This window comes from Gymnodraco acuticeps, unplaced genomic scaffold (genome assembly GCF_902827175.1).
Source record: "Gymnodraco acuticeps unplaced genomic scaffold, fGymAcu1.1, whole genome shotgun sequence".
Lineage (NCBI taxonomy): Eukaryota > Metazoa > Chordata > Actinopteri > Perciformes > Bathydraconidae > Gymnodraco > Gymnodraco acuticeps.
The window spans coordinates 592,526-613,401 of record NW_022992247.1 but is presented as its reverse complement, the minus strand read 5'-3'; the positions used below and the strand labels follow the sequence as shown (position 1 = coordinate 613,401).

The following is a 20,876-nucleotide window of genomic DNA, read 5'->3' as shown; positions in this document are numbered from 1 at the left end:
AGAGAGAGAGAGAGAGAGAGAGAGAGAGAGAGAGAGAGAGAGAGAGAGAGAGTTGAGCTGATGCTTCCTCTCTGGATCAACCAAATGGCTTCCCTCATATTTACCCAGAGTTTCCTGCACCAAGTGAAACATTAACATTTGTACACTAAGCTCCATGTATGGTAAACACAAAGAACATTAAACTAAGCACATGTGTCACTGCCATGGCAACCATGATGTTAGTGTCTGCTACATCGCAGGGCCCCTGGGGTCAGCAGGGCGGCCCCTTGTTTCTGCAGTGTCTCCTCCATACTCACTAACAAACCTCACCCTCCAACTCTGACTTTTAACCTGCGCATACCCTCCCAACCTCTCCACCCAGTCTCCCCGTCCTCTTCCTGTCCCCCGGTGAAGAGACAAAGCCAGGCGCTGGTGTCTAGACGGGTCAGGACAGGTGCAGCGCAGCACTCCCCCCACCCCTGAAGGAGAGCGGGTGACAGGGGGTGACGCCCTGGGGATGAAGGGGCAAGGATAGGGAGGTGAAAAGGGTGAAAGGGTGGGTGGGTGGGGTGTTATCTTTACACCTCCGAATGGGCTGGAAAAATCCAAAGGGAGTTGGTTTTCCTGAGGAGGGTGGGGTGAGTGGAGGACTGAACAGAAGCCAAGTGCAGGGTAAACAGCTCCTCTGCTTCTGCTGGCCCCCGGAGCCCCCTCCACCCTCCAACCATCAAAGGTGGGAATCATCCTTGTGTTCTTGGTCTAAAGGTGGCAAGGTGGGTGTGGGGGTGTGGCACAAGGAGGAAGAGGGGGTTGGTTGGAGGGCATTTTGTAACAAAGTAGATGTATTCTTCCCTGAACCCTTTTGTGCTTTTTAGGAATTGGCAGTGATCCCAGAGCCTACTGGTTACATTAGACGCACGCACGCACACACACAGGATGTCACAAAGTCACAAAGCGCCTCTCCACCATCTGTTTGCCTCTTCCTCTCCTCAAATATGTGGTTGATGGTGGAAACCAGTGGAGCCGCTGACTAATCCCTGCGTGGTCTTTAAGGCCCGCCCCCCTCTTTAACTTCTGCCTCTTTCAGCTGGAGATCCATGAGCTTGACAACACTGTTGTGCTGAGGAGGAAGTGGGTTGGTGTGTTACAGCACGGGGCCAAAGGTCGGAGGGCGAGCAGCGAGGGATGTAGGTCAGGAAGGCCAATGACGATGAGGTTCACCTATCAATCAAAATGTGTTTGTGATGACTTTGACACCAGTGCTGACATCCACAGAGAGAGGGAAATGAGTCGTTGGCTCTCACTTATAACATTTGTGGAGCTGTCTTTTTGATTACCTACTGATGCTCATGACTTTATGATTTGCTCTAAAACATTTGCAAAATGTTTTGTATTGTTCAACCAACAGCCCAAAAAACAAAGGTGTCCAGTTTCCTATTTTAAAAGAAAATTGGTCGTGGAAATGACTTTGGGGCCATTATCAATTCCTTCATTTTGCATTTTTTAGGTTGCTATTGTTAAACTAGTACAGCCTACACATTTTGTGAAGGTTTGGATATTAGCGAAAGTGCCAGATTAAATATTTAAACAAATACAAGGAAAGAGAAAGCATTGTTTGTCTTCTTCAATTAGTTTTTAATTTATTATGAATAAAACATGTATACCTCTTGTGAATATGACGTCTACCCCTGTAAATTAAATACTCCAGTACAAATGATGTTCTGACTATTCAAGTTTTTGCTTATCATTATGAAATGAATGATCGCACTGGCGATAAAATAATGATATCATGTGATTTTGTCCTTCCTAGTTGCTAATGATTACTATCCCCAGTAACTAAAGAGTATCAATGTGTGGTGGATAAAATTGTTTTTTTGTATTTTTATATTATATGGTAATTATAATATGTATTATTTAAGTATCATCTGTATGTTGCAGTTGGCATGGCTAAAGCTAAATTAGCCAAATTAAGCTAATGTGGACTATTTTATATAGAGGTTTTTTTTTGTTCAACCAAAAACATTTTAACAAAACTAAATTGAGTACTACAGCTGTCAGGTAAATGTACGGTTACAGCTTAATAAGCAGGTGAAATCACGGCTTATTTTCCCATTATCTGAAATCCGACATTACGCGAACACAAACGTTGTGTTATGACTGAGGGCCATCACATAACTGCTGAAATGTGACTTTTTTTATATATGAAATTGATAAATACAGAGTCGAAAATCCAAACACAAATTAAATCACATGAAAAAAAAAAAAAAAAAAAACTCGCCCCAACGGACAATAAAACACGTCGGTCCCGTCTTTATCATGCCATGCTACCAAATGGTTTGGAATTAAAGCCCTTCCTTGCCAGTCGGAGTCTTGTGAAAGGGAGCTGTCAGTCACAGTGTTGTTTGAAGAATGGGGCTGGGGGGCGGGGGTGGGGGGGGGGAGAGACCGGTTGGTTCAGAGAATAGGCTTCTCAGGGATGCTATCCTCCATTCAATTCCCATTGGACAAGGAGCCATTATTGCTTGCTGTGGACAGGGGCCTTTCAATTTCATTGTCCTGGTTTTATGGGCAAATGAAGACCCATATATTAATAATAATAATGAAATTGTCATCAAAGCTGCGAGTGGAAGGAGAAGCTGAAATGTCATTTTGACCATAAGATTAGTTAATATTAAATGATAATGGTTTGATGATAATAATATCACTTCATTATGACAAAAAAGACATATTGAGAGATGTGTAATTAGCTGGCACTTCTGAATGTAAATGAAATGCATCCTTATAAAAGCATTCATCCTAATCTAAAGATGGTTAATTCTGAAGAGGATACAGTATAGCTACATCAGCTGTCACATTTCTTCAAAGCAAGGGGGAACATTTTGGGAAATAATATTTTAGTTTTTATTCATTATTCCAATGAGAAGATCAATGTAAATCCAGGGTGTGGTTAGCTTAGCATTAAGACCAGAAGCAGTGGAAAACTGCTAGCCGGGCTCTGTGATACGGAAAATATGTGAAACTTTTTTTAAAGAGTGCAAGGAAAAATATTTACCCGCACTATAATCTCTAAAAACAAATCAGCTGAATTGAGCGTTAAATTGTATTCAAAGACACAAAGAATTCAGCTGTTTATTTTTTCACTGAAGTACATCACAAACAAGCCTGTTTTTTTGCTAGCCAAATTAGCAACCAGATTAAGGTTAAGTATGGATGCACTTTACTAATTAAACTAGCTAGCACTAGCTGGTCATTTCATGTTTGTTTAGCTAACAGTGGCCCTGGCTCTTGCCCTAAATCGTCATTAAAATCAGGTGTAGGGAAGCACCCCCCTCACCATACATACTTTTCTTCAGATTAATCAAATATGAAATGTATTATTGAGCTTTAGAGTGTTCCAGTAAGGTAGATTTCTTTGGAAGGTGTACACTGGTTCACATTTCCCCCAGTAAATATACATGAGCCCTCATAAAACCGCAAACTGTTGTTTTTATACATTTGTGTTGGATTTAACAAAAAGGATTTGAGGCATTTCATGTGTCTCTGTTTCTCTGTTGAACTATTCCTTTAACAACCTTTGGGCAGATTAAACGCGAAAGCGCTCTCAATTATAAAAAAATAAAATCAGTTAACTGCATGTCACCTCACTCAGTCACATATGTGTCACTATGTCAGCGTGTCATTGTGCATCCTCTCATTCTCAATGCATGACTTCCCATCGGTCACTATGAGATCAGCTCACTGCTCCAACTAAGTTCAATGTCTTTGGAGGCCTTAAATGCGTCATTGTTGCAGCAGGCAGGTTTAACTTTTGTGCAAAGGACCAGCCCCATGCCCCCAGGAAGTCCTACTGTGAGGAGGCCAAAGAGCAGAGACTTAAAACCTGCAAATCCTCCTCACTGATGGCATCTAAGCTGTGACATCCCTCCCTCTCCGATTCACACTAGGTCAAAAGCTGCTGAAAGGAGGGAGTCGGAGGGCATGGGATCAAGGTTTGGCTTCTTCTGTGGCTCAGTAACATTTGATTGAGCAAACAATGCAACAGGTGGAGGTTTCGTGTTAGCTAAGGGCAGAGGAGAAGTCATCTCCGGAAGACTATCTGTTCCTGGTTACTATAGCGTGACCACAACCCAAACTGTCGTCACAAGAAGAGCTGCTTCATCCACAGTTGGTCAAATACACCAGGGTCTTTAGGATCAAATATAAAGAAAACATAAGTTTGGGTGTCAAGTTGCACAACCATGGACAATTCTAGAAGTATTCAAATGGTTGCTCTAGAGAGGCTATACCTTTAGTGCAGTGAGTGGGTTGGGGCTACATCATGCCATCCAGCTGCCAGGTCCTCAGGGAGGGGCCCGCGTTCTGTTCCTGCACCAAGGCTTTCCTCTGCTTAACCAGTTGCTGATTCTTCCCCTGTCTTTGCCATTTTAGGGCCATGTGATTCATGTTCAATATCCGCACTGGAGCAACTTTGGGTCAAACTTGGTGATGTGATTAATTAGATTACATTTGTTATACGCGTTAAGGTTTCCAGATTAATTGTTAGCGTTAACGCGCACTGATATCATAGTGATCGTCGACAGCTCTAGTTATAATGCTCCAAATATCTGGAACAAACTAGCAGAAAACAGCAGTTCTGCTGCTACTCTCACTGCTTTTAAATCCAGGCTGTAGACTTTTCTTTCTGCCGTTGCCTTTTATTAAATCAAAGAGCTATTCATATCTCACACTGCACTGTTGTACCTTTTAATATGTACATTTTTGGCTTTTTAATTAATGTCTGAAATGTATAATAATAATAATAATTTTAAATTCATTCAATTTATAGCACTTTTCAAGAAACACAAAGACGCTTAATGTCATTTCATGATGTTCCTTTTTCCTTAATGCTTCTTGTGTTTCTGTAAATGACCTTCGAGTGCCTTGTTGTGCTGCCTAACTTAGGGCCTGCTGCTCTGTCTAACTTAGGGCCTGCTGCACTGTCTAACTTAGGGCCTGCTGCACTGCCTAACTTAGGGCCTGCTGCTCTGTCTAACTTAGGGCCTGCTGCTCTGCCTAACTTAGGGCCTGCTGCACTGCCTAACTTAGGGCCTGCTGCACTGTCTAACTTAGGGCCTGCTGCACTGTCTAACTTAGGGCCTGCTGCTCTGCCTAACTTAAGGCCTGTTGCGCTGCCTAACTTAGGGCCTGTTGCGCTGCCTAACTTAGGGCCTGTTGCTCTGCCTAACTTAGGGCCTGCTGCATTGTCTAACTTAGGGCCTGCTGCTCTGCCTAACTTAGGGCCTGTTGCACTGCCTAACTTAGGGCCTGCTGCACTGTCTAACTTAGGGCCTGCTGCACTGTCTAACTTAGGAACTGTTGCTCTGCCTAACTTAGGGCCTGTTGATCTGCCTAACTTAGAGCCTGCTGCACTGTCTAACTTAGGGCCTGCTGCACTGCCTAACTTAGGGCCTGTTGCACTGTCTAACTTAGGGCCTGCTGCACTGTCTAACTTAGGGCCTGCTGCACTGTCTAACTTAGGAACTGTTGCTCTGCCTAACTTAGGGCCTGTTGCTCTGCCTAACTTAGGGCCTGTTGCTCTGCCTAACTTAGGGCCTGTTGCACTGTCTAACTTAGGGCCTGTTGCTCTGCCTAACTTAGGGCCTGTTGCACTGCCTAACTTAGGGCCTGCTGCACTGCCTAACTTAGGGCCTGTTGCTCTGCCTAACTTAGGGCCTGTTGCTCTGCCTAACTTAGGGCCTGCTGCACTGTCTAACTTGGGGCCTGCTGCACTGTCTAACTTAGGGCCTGTTGCTCTGCCTAACTTAGGGCCTGTTGCTCTGCCTAACTTAGGGCCTGTTGCTCTGCCTAACTTAGGGCCTGTTGCTCTGCCTAACTTGGGGCCTGCTGCGCTGTCTAACTTGGGGCCTGCTGCACTGTCTAACTTGGGGCCTGCTGCACTGTCTAACTTAGGGCCTGCTGCACTGTCTAACTTGGGGCCTGCTGCACTGTCTAACTTGGGGCCTGCTGCACTGTCTAACTTAGGGCCTGTTGCACTGTCTAACTTAGTGCTTGCTGCTCTGCCTAACTTAGGGCCTGCTGCACTGTCTAACTTAGGGCCTAATGCACTGCCTAACTTAGGGCCTGCTGCACTGTCTAACTTAGGGCCTGTTGCTCTGCCTAACTTAGGGCCTGCTGCACTTTCTAACTTAGGGCCTGCTGCACTGCCTAACTTAGGGCCTGCTGCACTGCCTAACTTAGGGCCTGCTGCACTGTCTAACTTAGGGCTTGCTGCACTGCCTAACTTAGGGCCTGCTGCACTGTCTAACTTAGGGCCTGCTGCACTGCCTAACTTAGGGCCTGCTCTAATGTCTAACTTAGGGCCTGCTGTACTGTCTAACTTAGGGCCTAATGCACTGCCTAACTTAGGGCCTGCTGTACTGTCTAACTTAGGGCCTGCTGCAATGTCTAACTTAGGGCCTGCTACACTGTCTAACTTAGGGCCTGTTGCACTGTCTAACTTAGGGCCTGTTGCTCTGCCTAACTTAGCGCCTGCTGCACTGTCTAACTTGGGGCCTGCTGCACTGTCTAACTTGGGGCCTGCTGCACTGTCTAACTTAGGGCCTGCTGCAGTGTCTAACTTGGGGCCTGCTGTACTGTCTAACTTGGGGCCTGCTGCACTGTCTAACTTAGGGCTTGCTGCACTGCCTAACTTAGGGCCTGCTGCACTGTCTAACTTAGGGCCTGCTGCACTGCCTAACTTAGGGCCTGTTGCACTGTCTAACTTAGGGCCTGCTGCACTGTCTAACTTAGGAACTGTTGCAATGTCTAACTTAGGGCCTGTTGCTCTGCCTAACTTAGGGCCTGTTGCTCTGCCTAACTTAGGGCCTCTTGCACTGTCTAACTTAGGGACTGTTGCTCTGCCTAACTTAGGGCCTGCTGCACTGTCTAACTTAGGGCCTGTTGCACTGTCTAACTTAGGGCCTAATGCACTGCCTAACTTAGGGCCTGCTGCACTGTCTAACTTAGGGCCTGTTGCTCTGCCTAACTTAGGGCCTGCTGCACTTTCTAACTTAGGGCCTGCTGCACTGCCTAACTTAGGGCCTGCTGCACTGCCTAACTTAGGGCCTGCTGCACTGTCTAACTTAGGGCTTGCTGCACTGCCTAACTTAGGGCCTGCTGCACTGTCTAACTTAGGGCCTGCTGCACTGCCTAACTTAGGGCCTGCTGCACTGCCTAACTTAGGGCCTGCTGCACTGTCTAACTTAGGGCTTGCTGCACTGCCTAACTTAGGGCCTGCTGCACTGTCTAACTTAGGGCCTGCTGCACTGCCTAACTTAGGGCCTGCTCTACTGTCTAACTTAGGGCCTGCTGTACTGTCTAACTTAGGGCCTAATGCACTGCCTAACTTAGGGCCTGCTGTACTGTCTAACTTGGGGCCTGCTGCACTGTCTAACTTAGGGCCTGTTGCACTGTCTAACTTAGTGCTTGCTGCTCTGCCTAACTTAGGGCCTGCTGCACTGTCTAACTTAGGGCCTAATGCACTGCCTAACTTAGGGCCTGCTGCACTGTCTAACTTAGGGCCTGTTGCTCTGCCTAACTTAGGGCCTGCTGCACTTTCTAACTTAGGGCCTGCTGCACTGCCTAACTTAGGGCCTGCTGCACTGCCTAACTTAGGGCCTGCTGCACTGTCTAACTTAGGGCTTGCTGCACTGTCTAACTTAGGGCCTGCTGCACTGTCTAACTTAGGGCCTGCTGCACTGCCTAACTTAGGGCCTGCTGCACTGCCTAACTTAGGGCCTGCTGCACTGCCTAACTTAGGGCCTGCTGTACTGTCTAACTTAGGGCCTGCTGCAATGTCTAACTTAGGGCCTGTTGCACTGTCTAACTTAGGGCCTGCTGCACTGCCTAACTTAGGGCCTGTTGCACTGTCTAACTTAGGGCCTGTTGCTCTGCCTAACTTAGGGCCTGCTGCACTGTCTAACTTAGGGCCTGTTGCTCTGCCTAACTTAGGGCCTGTTGCTCTGCCTAACTTAGGGCCTGCTGCACTGTCTAACTTGGGGCCTGTTGCTCTGCCTAACTTAGGGCCTGCTGCACTGTCTAACTTAGGGCCTGCTGCACTGTCTAACTTAGGGCATGTTGCTCTGCCTAACTTAGGGCCTGTTGCTCTGCCTAACTTAGGGCCTGTTGCTCTGCCTAACTTAGGGCCTGTTGCTCTGCCTAACTTAGGGCCTGCTGCACTGTCTAACTTGGGGCCTGCTGCACTGTCTAACTTGGGGCCTGCTGCACTGTCTAACTTAGGGCCTGCTGCACTGTCTAACTTAGGGCCTGCTGCACTGTCTAACTTAGGGCCTGTTGCTCTGTCTAACTTAGGGCCTGCTGCACTGTCTAACTTAGGGCCTGCTGCACTGCCTCTGAATTCCCTAAAAAGCACTCTATAAATAAGATATATTATTATTATCATTATTACACCACTAATAATGATAATAATGGAAGAAATGGGTGGACTGCTGAGTGGACTGATACAGTATAGATGAGGCTGGTGGTGTGGCAGTGTATTCTCTTTGCCTCAGTGACATTAGCTTTATAGAAGCTAACATGCACGTTAAAATCTAGGTTGTTTTTTATAAAAGAGTGTTGACTTTCATAAAGGGCCTTAAAATTAAGATAGTTTGAGGTTTAAAGATCATTGAACATAAATACTGGTCCTCCATTGGAATGCTCCTTCAACTACAGCATATTCAAAATCAGAAACCGGTTTATTACCAGTTTACACGTACAAGGAATTTGACTTGGTGTCGTGGTGCATACATAAATATTATACTCTGTATTGAGGTCTCTTTAAATAAAATATAATGTGTGAACCGATTCATTTCACAGAAAACAACATGAAGACACGCTGTATCATGGAAGGACTCGACCTACAGATGTTTTCCTCTCAGCATTATCTGCACACTCGATCAGTGCAGCTGTCAGTGATTCAAATCCACCAAATCAATATGAGAGCTGGACACCTCAAGATAGCCTGGTCCCTGGGCAGAGGAGGACGTCCAGGGTCTAGTGGGATATGACCTCATTATCCCAGGAACAATAGGATCCATAATCTCACTGTGTTCACAAAGCATCACACACACAGCCACACCAGAGAGCAATGAACTCTGAGGTGAAATCAACTCTAGTGTCACCTTTATACTTGATTATTCATTTATAATTGTATGCCAGTGACAAGCAATAACTTTGGTCTGTATTACTTCTTGCACTATTTAATGGTTCTTCAAATTAATTGTATTGTTTTGTGTCTTATATACGTATATTGATGTTGCATTGTTGACTTATCTAAACTGTAACTACTTTGCAAATGACAATAAAGCCTTGGAATCCTAAGAGTAGATCCAAGCGAGAAACAAGCTGCCTTTACTACTAATAAAATGCCTACATAACCCTTGTTGGAAAAAAGAAATGATGCCAACACACTGACAAATAGGTAGCATTTAAAGCACTGACACCACTGACCAGCAAGGTGTGAGCTTTCATGTAGAACTCAATACAAAACATTTTTGTAATTTTTGTGTTTGTGAGAGGGAGAGAGAACTATGGCAGAGACCGAGAGGTCTGATTCATGTCGGCAGCTTAAAAAAACACCAGACGTCATATAGTAATTTCATACATCGTATGTAGAATAAGCCGCAATGCATCGAGTTTATTCGATATGTCGCCCAGCCCTATAGCACTTTATAGTAACAATACTAACCTGTTGTACAGTCATTGTGCCCAACTCAAGATTTGTAATAACAACTGACCGGCCGGCCGGTCGGTGTCAGCCTGTTGTACAGGATGTGAGGTGAATGGTACACACTCATACTTTATTTGTTCTTTACTTTTCTTTTCACTATATGTGTAAAGCGTCTTTGAGCACCTGTAAAAGCGCTAACAAAATAAATCTATTATTATAATACAACGTTCAGAGAGGCAGTGTAACTCACAAACCTTTTGGGAAAGTCGCCATCCGTTCTGAAGATATGGCGAAAAGGACTGAACTGTGTGTTGTCAATGACATATTCAGAGTATAAGGCTAACACTAGGTAGTACGTTTATTAATTAAGAACAGGCAACAGACCAATAAGAATTGAGTATTTGACCAAAACATTGTATAACTATTGTGAAAGTATGGATAATTATAATAACCAAATACTGGAGATAGAGGATACTCTTTGATATTACCTTATTGAATAACTGATGTCAAGAATAACAAAATAATCAAATACTAACAGCTGATCCTTCTGACATCATGTGTATGCAGTGGCGAGCCATGACTTTTATACATAGGCCCTCTGACCCCCACCCCTTCCCTCGAGAGAAAAAAAAAAAAAAAAAAAAAGAGTTATTACGTCACAGCGTATACTTCAGCGGAATATCAAAACAACGGCCCGGGGTGCAAAACGCATCAATGAAAGCAACCCTCTACCACAAAACAACACCTGTAAATAACCCAATTTGTGTTCTTTGAAATTGAAAAGGATGTTGCATTGTGTTTGTTACTTTCGTTGCAGTTGTATGTCTTAAGTGTAATTTGGCATGCTTTTATTTTGAAGGCGAATTTACGCTGTTGACAGGAAGTTGTTGTTGCTATGGAAACAAGAAAAGCTTCACAGCGGGCGGAACTTGTCAAAGTCCGCGATAATAAAAGCCACCCATTTAGAGGGAAGATATGATAGGTCAATTGTACTGTCATTTGACATTACTCTCGTTCAGTTACTATAGCTGGCCCTCTGTGAATTTACAGCAGGACCACCAATCAGCTCCTGTCTTCACAGTAACTCGCAGAGACGGCTAAAGGGGCTTCTTTCATTTAACCCTTCACATTCAAACAGAAACTGAATGGGCAGATTCGAAGGATTTATTTCTTTGGAAATGTTATTTTAAATACAATTAAATCAAGTTATGTTTGGTAAAACTAATGAAAAATATATATTTTTAAATATTTTAAAAAAATATTAAAATAAATATATATTTTTTTAATGTTTTTAAATATTATTTTGTAGAATATCTTAGGCCCTCAGAGAGGGGCTAGAGGGCCCTGGCGGCTCTCCACTGTGTATGTACCGAGAGCTGTAGGACAGGGGGGGACACATCAGTTTACTTTACCTTTTTGTCTTTCATGGTTCCGTCAGGGTTGAGTCTAAAGCCGCCAACGTTGATGGTTTTCTTTGGGTCAATCTGGCTGATCGAGTAGTTCAGTTCGTCAGCAATGGCCTTGCATGCTGGGAAACAAAGGTAAACCTCAGTGATGGCAACAAACTGCTTATTGTCATGAATTGAATTTTGTTTAGTAGGTTCTTTAAATAGAAAGTTCAAGGGTCATTTGTGTTGACTGAAGGGTTCTAAATGTTACTGTTAATAAATGATACTGACTAACATGTTTAAGCTGTTTAGGACAAAGACGTCTGACACTGCAACCCTATGTGTGTCCAAAGCACTCATACATCTCATGAGTTTCTGACAACAAGTAAAGTGCAGTGTTTCCCCTACCATTGTCTTGGAGGGGCGTGGCGCCCCACCAACTGAGCCCCATGCCCCCCCTGAAATTCAAGGTGTTCACATTTTTTATTATTATTTATGATATACATTTTTTTTAAATTCATATTTATAGCACCAAATTGCAACTAATCTATATCTACTGTCACTTTTCACATTGAACATGTGCTCTTTTATTACATAAACGTTTTCATTTTAAGTTGTGAGTTTAGTGTTTTTGACCCTAAGAAACAGATGCATTAATCAATAACAATAATCCACAGCTCCTCTCTCTGCTCCAGAGGATTTTAAAAATATATATCCCAATGCCAACCACACCCAGTTTTATTTAACGTACGGCTAGCCAGCTTTAGCGTAATATTAACCCCAAACAGATCTCTCTTCACAATGACTTTTAGAGGGAACAGCTTAATAAGTTACTAAATAACAAGTAAGCTCAAATAAGAAAGCTTAAAGGTGAAAATAGTACGAATCAACAGGAGCGACTGCAGCAGGCTGGATGTATCACTGGCTGGTGTATCACTACAATCTGAGCTGCGTCTCACTTCTCTTAACCTGCATCCCTGCTTCCCTCACTCTTATTTTCCTCTTGCGACTCTCCATGCATCCATGGTGGGAGGGACTAAGACGCAAGGAAACCACGAGAAGTGAGAAGAAGCAAGGAAATTAGTTTTAAGAGCAATGGGTCGTCCTTTCCTCGGAGCGTCACGTGAAGCGACGTCCGTTTGTGATGACGCTGCACAGCCGATCGTCTGACAGCAGCCAGCTCTGCATAAATATTGTGGGTTTAATAAATGTGAACAGATGTTGCATTATCGTAACGCTATGGTTGTAGGCATAACAATCAACATTAAGTAATGGCACTTAGCTTTTAAACTGAGCAAAATCCCGTCATTCATGTCTCAGCTGTGACTGAATGGAAATGACAGTAAATAAAAAAAGCTGTTCCTGCTGACAGACATTCAATCTCTCTTTTTATTTTATTGTGTTCATAATAGAAATTAATTGGACATCATGACACATTTTTCCAATAAATGAATAAAATGTTTTTTGTCCAATTTGTTGTTCAGATATATCACATATTTTTAACTAGATGATATATTAATGAAACAAAACACTATAAATTGAGGAGTGATTCCACTGAGTTTAATGTATTATCTTCACTCTGCTGTTAAGAAGCATCTGATCAGTGATGCACTGCAGCCTCCAATCAGTGAGCGATACACAGAAAGGGGGCGGGGCGAGTGCCTGAAGATTTCCCTGAAGAATGGTCTGGTGGTTCCTTCGTTATCGCTCTTTGCTCCTCTGGCACAAATAAGCGCCATGGGACGCTCCTTAAGATGGCGCACACAAATCTGCTTCCGTTGAGAGAGAGAGGACTGAGGAGCGAGGAAATGATGAAGAAGAGACCTGAGGTCCAGCAGCCCTGGTCCAGCCGTACACTTATTCTCCTTACTTCCCAATTGTTTTTATTTGACAAGTTAACCTCCTTTATTAATACTAAGTAACAGCAGAAGGCAGTAAATGCGGAGGGACAGACACTTCTGTTACCCTTCAAATCACGGGATTGAATTCAAATGTTTTTGACCAACAGCAGCATCTTCAGTACTTTAGGGATGAGTGACTCACCGGAGCAGTAGAGCTGCTGGTCCCTCTTCCCCTGGCTGCTACTGATGAACACAGAGAGCACCATCATAGTCACATGAATAATCCATGAGGCCATATTACAAACCTAGCAGGACAGACAGTTATATTAGCAGTGTGATTAGACAGGAGCACATCATCAGGAAACCAAGGTAACATACATACGTATCAAGGTCATTTAATAAACCAAACAAGTGATACAATTGCATTTTCCATTCAACTGAATTATCAACTCATAAAGTGCTGGGCATTCATTCATTAGCCTATATTTGTTTCTATACTTCTTATTAATCTTACTACTTTGACAAAAGAGTGCTAGTTATTTTTTGGGAACGATGCACCCACTCATTAACAGAGGGGCCATGTTGGGCCCTTTTCCAAGAGACATGTTATGCAAGTCACAGTTAGATCACTTCATGCTTCAGATCTGCATGAAACCTTCCCCGTTTAATTATTACAAAACAGTTTTACAAACAATTACAACAGTGTTCTAAGCGTTTTTATAAAGTTTATACATTTTTGATACATTTATACATTTTAACATGGTTTTGGCATGCAATGTTATATATTTAAGAATTACAAATAATCAGGGTTATGTTAAATTGTTCACAAGAGCACATGATTCTATACCCTCTTAATGTTGGTCTCAAAGTGCACCAGATTTGATCCTTTAACTTTAAATTGAAAAACTTAGGTTGATTTCTGTAATTAGTCAAGTGATTTTGCATATTCCAGCAGATATTGCAGAAAATGTATTATTGCATTGTTAGTTTTTCCTAATAAGTTGTAGCCATAAATGTTACATTGGCAGAATTGCAGCATAACACAAGCAGAGCTCTGTTTATTTAAAAAAACAAAACGTAATCATGATATCAATTTTGTTCAAAATAATTGTGATTATTTTGGCCATAATCGTGCAGCATAATGTGTGTTTAGTGAGTGCATGTCAGGATTTGAGGTAAGGCAGGACCCAGATGCAGTTTTTAAAAGACAAAAAGGTCAAATAACCAAAGGCGAGCTTTATTTACCAAAAAAGCTGTAGACGATACACAAACAAGAAAAAACCTAACATCCATAAATCCATAGCATGAGCATCCAGACAAGAACCGACAGTGGTAAACATGGAAACAGGAAAGGGCAGGGGAGGCAGAAACACAAGGGCAACTGGTGAACACAATCAGACAATCAGACACAGGAGGGCAAACACCGGAAGGAAGACAAGAGACAGGGAGAACAGAATTTCAAAATAAAATCATGACTAGACCATAGACTGTATATATAAATGGACGTAGTGTCCGTGACGTCACCCATAGGATTCTGCAGAGTTGCCGAGAAGCCCTTAGTAGGCGGAGTCGGCCACTGACGGCTCGACTGTAACGTCAGAGTCTAATCCCGCCTGCTCCAAATAAGGGCAAAGAGACGGAGCCGAGGCGGGACCTGCTGCCTCCGAACTGGAAGTAAACAGAGCTAGCTCAGGCTAAGAAGCTAAGCTAACATGAAATACATGCGTACCAAGTTACTGCTAACAGTGTAGTTCCCCTATATAAACGTTACATTCATAATCAAATGAGACAATCTGCAAGAGAATTAGCTATATTTTGTTATTCTTAATGCTTGTCATTCACACGTTGAGAAAAGACGGACTCCACCGCCCGGACCTAACGGAGCCGCAGTGGGCTAGCTCCGGGACGTCGGCTGGAGCTAGCCCCCTGCGGCTCCGTTAGCTCCGGCGGCCACCACTGGGATAATCGGGTCCCCTATTAACATTTGCTCCCGTTTAGCATTATGGACGTCATAGCCATAGACTATAACATTCTTACCCAAGGCTGAATCATAAACTAAAATGTCTATGTATGTATAAAGGGTTACATCCTTAGCTGGCTAATAAGTAGCAAGCTATGCTACCAAGCACACAAACACCTATAGGAACGGGGTTAACATGTATAATATTATAATTTTAGACTACTTGGAAGTTCTGTTAGTACATTCAAGCGCACAGCACAACATTTTAATTGTCTGGTATTTGTAACAATATTCCCTAAAAGGCACAATCACCACGAACACGGCTAAAGGGTCAAGTACAGTAACTACAACTAACTAACGTTGTAGCCTCTATGGTTGTAGCCTAGCAGAGTGGACAAGTTGCTGTTAGCTGACAGTGAGGCATGTACATGTCCATCAAAGTGACCACGCCCTAATTTATGCAAAAGATTTAAGGCTTAATATTAATTAAACAGATGAGTTGAGAAAACATTCACCCCCCACACAGTAGTCATGAAGGGGGAATCTAACTATACAGAGAATATGTTTTTTTGAACCACGATGTAAACATGTTTATTTCTGCTGTAAAGTTGGGCATTTTAACATGGGGGTCTATGGAAATTGCTCCCTTCTGCAGCCTGCTCCTACTGGCCACTAGATGAACTGCAGTGTGTGGCACTTCCGTATTGGCGTCCCGGCTCTTCCCCAGAGTTTGCCGCTTGGACTAGACAGACAAAAACTAAAAACGTGACAGTGCAGGTGTAGCTGTTTTTCAGGGTTCTACAGCAAGATCACATCGGAATGGAAATTGAAAATGACACTGAGTCATTGAAAGGTTTGGATATTTGAAAAGTTATGTTTATATTGTAATATAACACATATTGTAATATTTGTCAGAGGCAAAACGGTTTTATGTGAGTATTAAAAAGATACTGATACAAGGCCTGGGCATCATGAACAGCCACTGATGTCCTATAGCTATCTGTGTGCAGCTTCTGACACTTGTTTGATGCTTGAATAAAATATACTTGTTTGAACTTTGTGTCTCTAGGCTAGCTGGTTTGTGTAAGTTTTGTAAGTGCTATTATAATGATATTACTAGTTAGTTTTTAAGAGTTCACACATACCTTGAAAACCTCAGTTTTCAGAATGAGTATAGTTGTTGGTCAGACACACATCCCAATACTTTGTAATCTGGATAACTTTCCTACCAGATGAACAAATCATTAACCAGACTGGTAGGCCTACCCGTTACATCAGCTAGTCTGGTGCTTTGTGCCGTGCAAACTGGTTTCACTGGGATGGATTCAAACTCCCTGCCTGAATTATTGTCTCAGTCTGCCATATACTAGGCATAGGCTGCAAGGGATAGTAACTAAGTACATTTAGTTAAGTAGCCTACTGTACTCAAGTACAAGTACATTTTGAGGTACTTGTACTTTACCTGAGTATTTTCACTTTATAATTTACTCCACTACATTAAGGAAGCCATCTTTAGGCTCTCCCCTTCCCTTACCTAACAGAGGCAGCCTAAATACCAAACAGCGACAGACAGGTGATCAGCCTGCTGCCCACCTGTGAGCACCTGCGTCATGTTCTTCTTTATTGTGTTGTTTAGGAATTCATTACGGATCGACTGGGACATTACCGACATATTACTTGCATTTGCAATTTTAAGTGCAGTTCTGAGCATTGCGTTATTAAATCACAGATGAGCAAACATGAACTATATTGTTAAATGTCGCTGTGCACACTGCATAGCGACATTTAACAATATAGTTCATAGTATATATAGTTCATCGGACGGCAGCGACATGTCTTACCTGACAGGAGCTCCACAGCGGGCTCTCTGACTGATGACCGCCGAGCTGTCACTACTTTACCCTGTACATGTTAATATTTCATCTATGATCAGCAATCGCAGTTTACATTCAAATACACTACAAGTTGTACATCTCCGGTCAAAACTTTCAAAGTAAAATTCTCGTTGAACAACACTTTACTATATCTGCGTAAAACACGGGGATTGAGTAAACAATTAACATGTAGGAAGTAATACACAGTGAATAACATTTATGTTTCTAAAATGGCATCTTTCACTACTGTGTCTACTTCATTCAAGCCCTTTCCTGCTTTTATTTTGAAAGCGCAGTTCGCTGAATTCCTCACTCGCTCCGCCTGGTTCCTACTGACTTGACGCATGACGGTGAAGCTTCACGTGCTGGCCTGTGGTTGAGCCACGTTCACCCGTCAACCGTCTGCTGAACCAATCATATTCAAGACTCGAAGAGCACAGACCAATCACAGCTGCGGCCACAAATACAAGAAAACAGGTTACAGCTAAAGGAAGTGGTGGGAAGTAACGAAGTAAATTACTCAAGTACTGTACTTAAGTACAATACAATCATATAATAATGTAATAATAATAATAATGTATAATAATGTAATTGCATATATTTAAAAGCTGAAGCTACTTTTAACAAAATGCATCTCTAAAAATAAGAGAAACCAGAACTTTGTTTATCGAGAACAATAACATGCTACATAATGCAACAATTTTGTCTAGAAATGTCAGATATATAAATATAATTATATACACACATAAAGGCAATTTTTCTGCCAAATGAGTACTTTTACTTTTTCTACTTTAAATACATGTTGCTGATAATACTTTTGTACTTTAATTAAGTTAGATTTTGAATGCAGGACTTATAATGAAGTATTTTGAAAAACAATGTACTCAAGTAAAGAATCTAAATACTTCTTCCACCAATGGAAATGGAAATACCATATGTCTCAAACACCAACCTTTTTACCTGATATGGTCAGACAAACAAAATATGCAATGACAAGTGTAATAGTTTACACTTAATAATTGAATGCTGAAATGAAGTAGGGTTAACTATCAAGTAGTAGGCAACTTCCAATCAGGAGCTCCCGTCTCTGCTGAGGCAACACACTGTCTCCTCCTACCTGAGTGGGGAAGCAGGTGGTCTCTTCACAGGGGCTCTGACCTGATTTTCCTCATGTCCTCTATAACATCAAGGTCTCCATAGCACAGGTAGATGAAAATGTCCTCAGTTCAGCGTGACTTGTAGTAGTGGTGAGAGAAGTAGCCGTGTGAAGCCAGACAAATCTAAGCTGCAGAGGTGGGAAGTAAGTACATTGAATCACAAACTGTATTTAAGTATAATCTTGAGATACTTGTAATTTACTTGAGTATTTCCATGTTATCCTTACTTATACTCCACTACAATTCAGAGGTACATGGTGTACTTTTACTCCCCTACATGTATTTATCTGTAGTTACTTTACAGATCTGGATGAATGATGTGAAATAGGATCAAGTCTTAAAGGTCCCATGTCATGCTTTTCCGGTTATCACCCATCCCCTTGTGTTATGAAGGTCTTTATGCATATAAACGGTCTGCAGAGTCAAAACCCTCAAAGTACACCCTGTAGGGAGTACAACTCTAACACAGAGAAGACCTGTATATGCTGCCCCAGAACGCCTCGTTGGACATTTCTTTTTTTCTTCCTGGGTACAGTGTCGTGCCCATATCCAAATGGACAATCCGTGGAGCCGTTATGTTACGTCTGCGGAGCCGTTACGTTAAGTCCGTGGATTGGTCCAAATTGACCAATCCGCGGACTTCCTCACACACACACACTCAATAGAGGTTTCTCAATACTCTAATTTCCCCTCCTCGACTCCTCGACTCCTCAGTCAGGTAGTGACCCGGAAATGAATTTCAGCGTGCCATGTTGAAGGACATCTCATTTCTCTAAATGCACTTCGAGGACCGAGCATCGAGGAGGCTCTCTGGAGGAGCTCTAACCGAGGAGACACTGATGGTTCCTCCACGGCTCCTCCGCGGATGCATTTCCGGGAACAGTGGAGGCGTTACGCACGGCCGGACTTATCTCAGCCAATGACAGCTCTGCATGCATCCCCTGGATATTATTTTAGTAACGGCCCCTACACACGGCGGCGTGCGTTGTCGCTTGCCGGCGGGGGGGGGGGGCTGAAACTCGACCAACAACCAATCACATGAATCTCCCGCCCCAGACACACAAGCACACAAGCTTGTACTGGCATATGATTCGGTTGGCTGACGCGTCCGTCGAGACGTCAAAAGTAGAACATTGCTCTACTTTTGCAGCGAGCACCGCGAGAGAAGCTACGCTTTGCTCCCAGAATGCAGTTCGGCGAATCGTGACATCACCCCATTCAAAGTGAATGGGCAGAAGCGTTGAAGCGGCAACGCACGCCGCCGTGTGTAGGGGCCGTAACGGCTTTCATCGCGACGCGATGTTTACAGTGAGAACAGCTGTGAGCTCCGTCCAGAAAGCAGAGCAGTGTGTAAAATATATATCACTCAACATTACTCTCTGTATTTGTATGCTGTAGTTTAGTAGATATCTACAAACAAAGAGTCGATATTTTTCTAAGACCATTTAGTGCTTCACATAATAAAATACACAACGGCTGTAGCCTGATTATGCTTTAGGAGCAGTAGGTGTGTGTGTTGTACAGTGTGTAGGTGTGTGTGTGTGGTACAGTGTGTAGGAGTGTGTGTTGTACAGTGCGTAGATTCGGCGGACAGACAGGTCTCAGTTGGTTTAGTGTCCTCTGCTTACTTTTAATACTTGTAAATACAACTTTTGGCCCGTAATTTCAATTCCCCATTTCAGCAACCAGAGAGAGGGGGGGGGGGGGGGGATATATCCAGTCTCTGATTGTGTTACGTTATTATGAGAGTGCTCTCATACTTGTTTGATTCTGAAATTGTATATATTTATATAAATATATGTGTCTGTGTGTCCGCATCTGTAGCCTGTTATTGTCTCATTATACCGCACTGTGAATGAATCAAAGTAAATATATAAGTCATCATGAACACATCTGTCCATCAGACAGAGGGCTGCTGTGCCTCCTGTCATCATTAATGAACGTCTCTTTAAAATGACCGCTCAGAGGAGAGCAGTTCTCATTTCTCTAACCGCCTGCTGCTTCCCCTCCTCTCTCCTCGGTTCCCCTCCTTGGCTCCTCCGCTCACATCTCCTGTGGGCAGGACCAAGTCTCGAGGATAGGAGTCGAGGATAGGAGTCGAGGAGGGGAAATTTGAGTATTGAAAAACTTCTAATGTCTCGGGAGTAATGTGCAGTCCACCAGAGAGGTAGCCGCTGCGGGACATTAGCCTGCGTACTGCATAACCTTCCCTGCCCTGAAGAAGAAGTGATCCTTCCTAGTGCCTGACAAGTTTTAAGCTAATAGCCTATACAGTTATGGATATTAGAAAGTTATTGTCATCGAAGCAGGCGCCACAAGCTGCAGCAGTATCAGCAGCTGACAACAATGTCATCACCAGCAGTGAAGAAATGGATGTTTCAGGTTTGTGAATCTAATGGTGATATCTGCACTCTGGCTGACTGAGTAAGAAGTGAAAAAGAGTGATGTAACGTTAATGTTATAGCTAGTAAACATGGAGTAACCACACTAAGTATACCCTTATATGTTAGAATGTATACAGAACATGACTACAAATTATTCTAAGATGTAACGTTAACCCTTCATACCTCAGTCTACTTTTAAGACACTAAAATAATGTATTCCAATTTTTATTTTCGCGCGTGGAATTAAACCGGCTCTCGTTTCAGTACACATAACAACGGAACCATAGCAACGGAACTGACAGACAACGGCAGAGGCGCGGGAAGGTATTTTGAGTGGGGGTGCTGAGGTGCTGGACTCCAGTGAACACTATTACGGGCACTATAGAGCACGCACAAAAGCACTCCCCACACGCAAACACACAGTACACCCGCGACTGTTACAATGAAGGCTCGATAATCAGCTCACGGCATATAGGCAGGGGTAAAGTGCTATTTTTTACGAATGGGGCGCGGACCTCACCTCCTCTAGGAGGGACCTCACCTCCTCTAGGGGGGTCCGGGGGGATGCTACCCCGGGAAGATTT

The 20,876-nt window shown here is 43.2% G+C and overlaps 2 protein-coding genes across 3 annotated transcripts in view; both read right to left on the bottom strand.

Moving 5' to 3' along the window:
• Positions 1 to 10,323, bottom strand: LOC117539992 (treacle protein-like). The gene is made up of 2 exons (XM_034206373.1): positions 6,892 to 10,323; positions 1 to 6,627 (listed from the first exon to the last, which is right to left on the bottom strand). Exons 1-2 carry the CDS (start codon positions 8,417 to 8,419, stop codon positions 4,841 to 4,843), a joined length of 3,315 nt encoding a protein of 1,104 aa, XP_034062264.1. The 5' UTR covers positions 8,420 to 10,323; the 3' UTR covers positions 1 to 4,840.
• The window catches only part of cnpy1 (canopy FGF signaling regulator 1), a 28,573-nt gene extending 11,701 nt beyond the window's left edge, over positions 1 to 16,872 (bottom strand). The window contains exons 1-3 of one of the 2 annotated variants that reach the window (XR_004568098.1): positions 16,719 to 16,872; positions 13,120 to 13,222; positions 11,101 to 11,216 (exon numbers count right to left, since the gene is read on the bottom strand). Coding sequence is in view for 1 of the 2 variants with exons in the window: in XM_034206374.1 (XP_034062265.1) it covers positions 11,101 to 11,216; positions 13,120 to 13,213 (210 nt within the window). In the remaining variant the exon portion in view is untranslated. The remainder of the gene's footprint in view (positions 1 to 11,100; positions 11,217 to 13,119; positions 13,223 to 16,718) is intronic. The other variant, XM_034206374.1, reaches the window with a different exon arrangement.
• Positions 16,873 to 20,876: the final 4,004 nt, after the last annotated feature.

Coding starts and splice junctions, on each gene's coding strand:
- LOC117539992 (XM_034206373.1), bottom strand. CDS start 8,419: ATGATAATAATAATATATCTTATTTATAGAGTGCTTTTTAGGGAATTC. Junction 6,628..6,891: donor TAAGTTAGACAGTGCAGCAG/GCCCTAAGTTAG, acceptor ACAGTGCAGCAG/GCCCCAAGTTAGACAGTACA.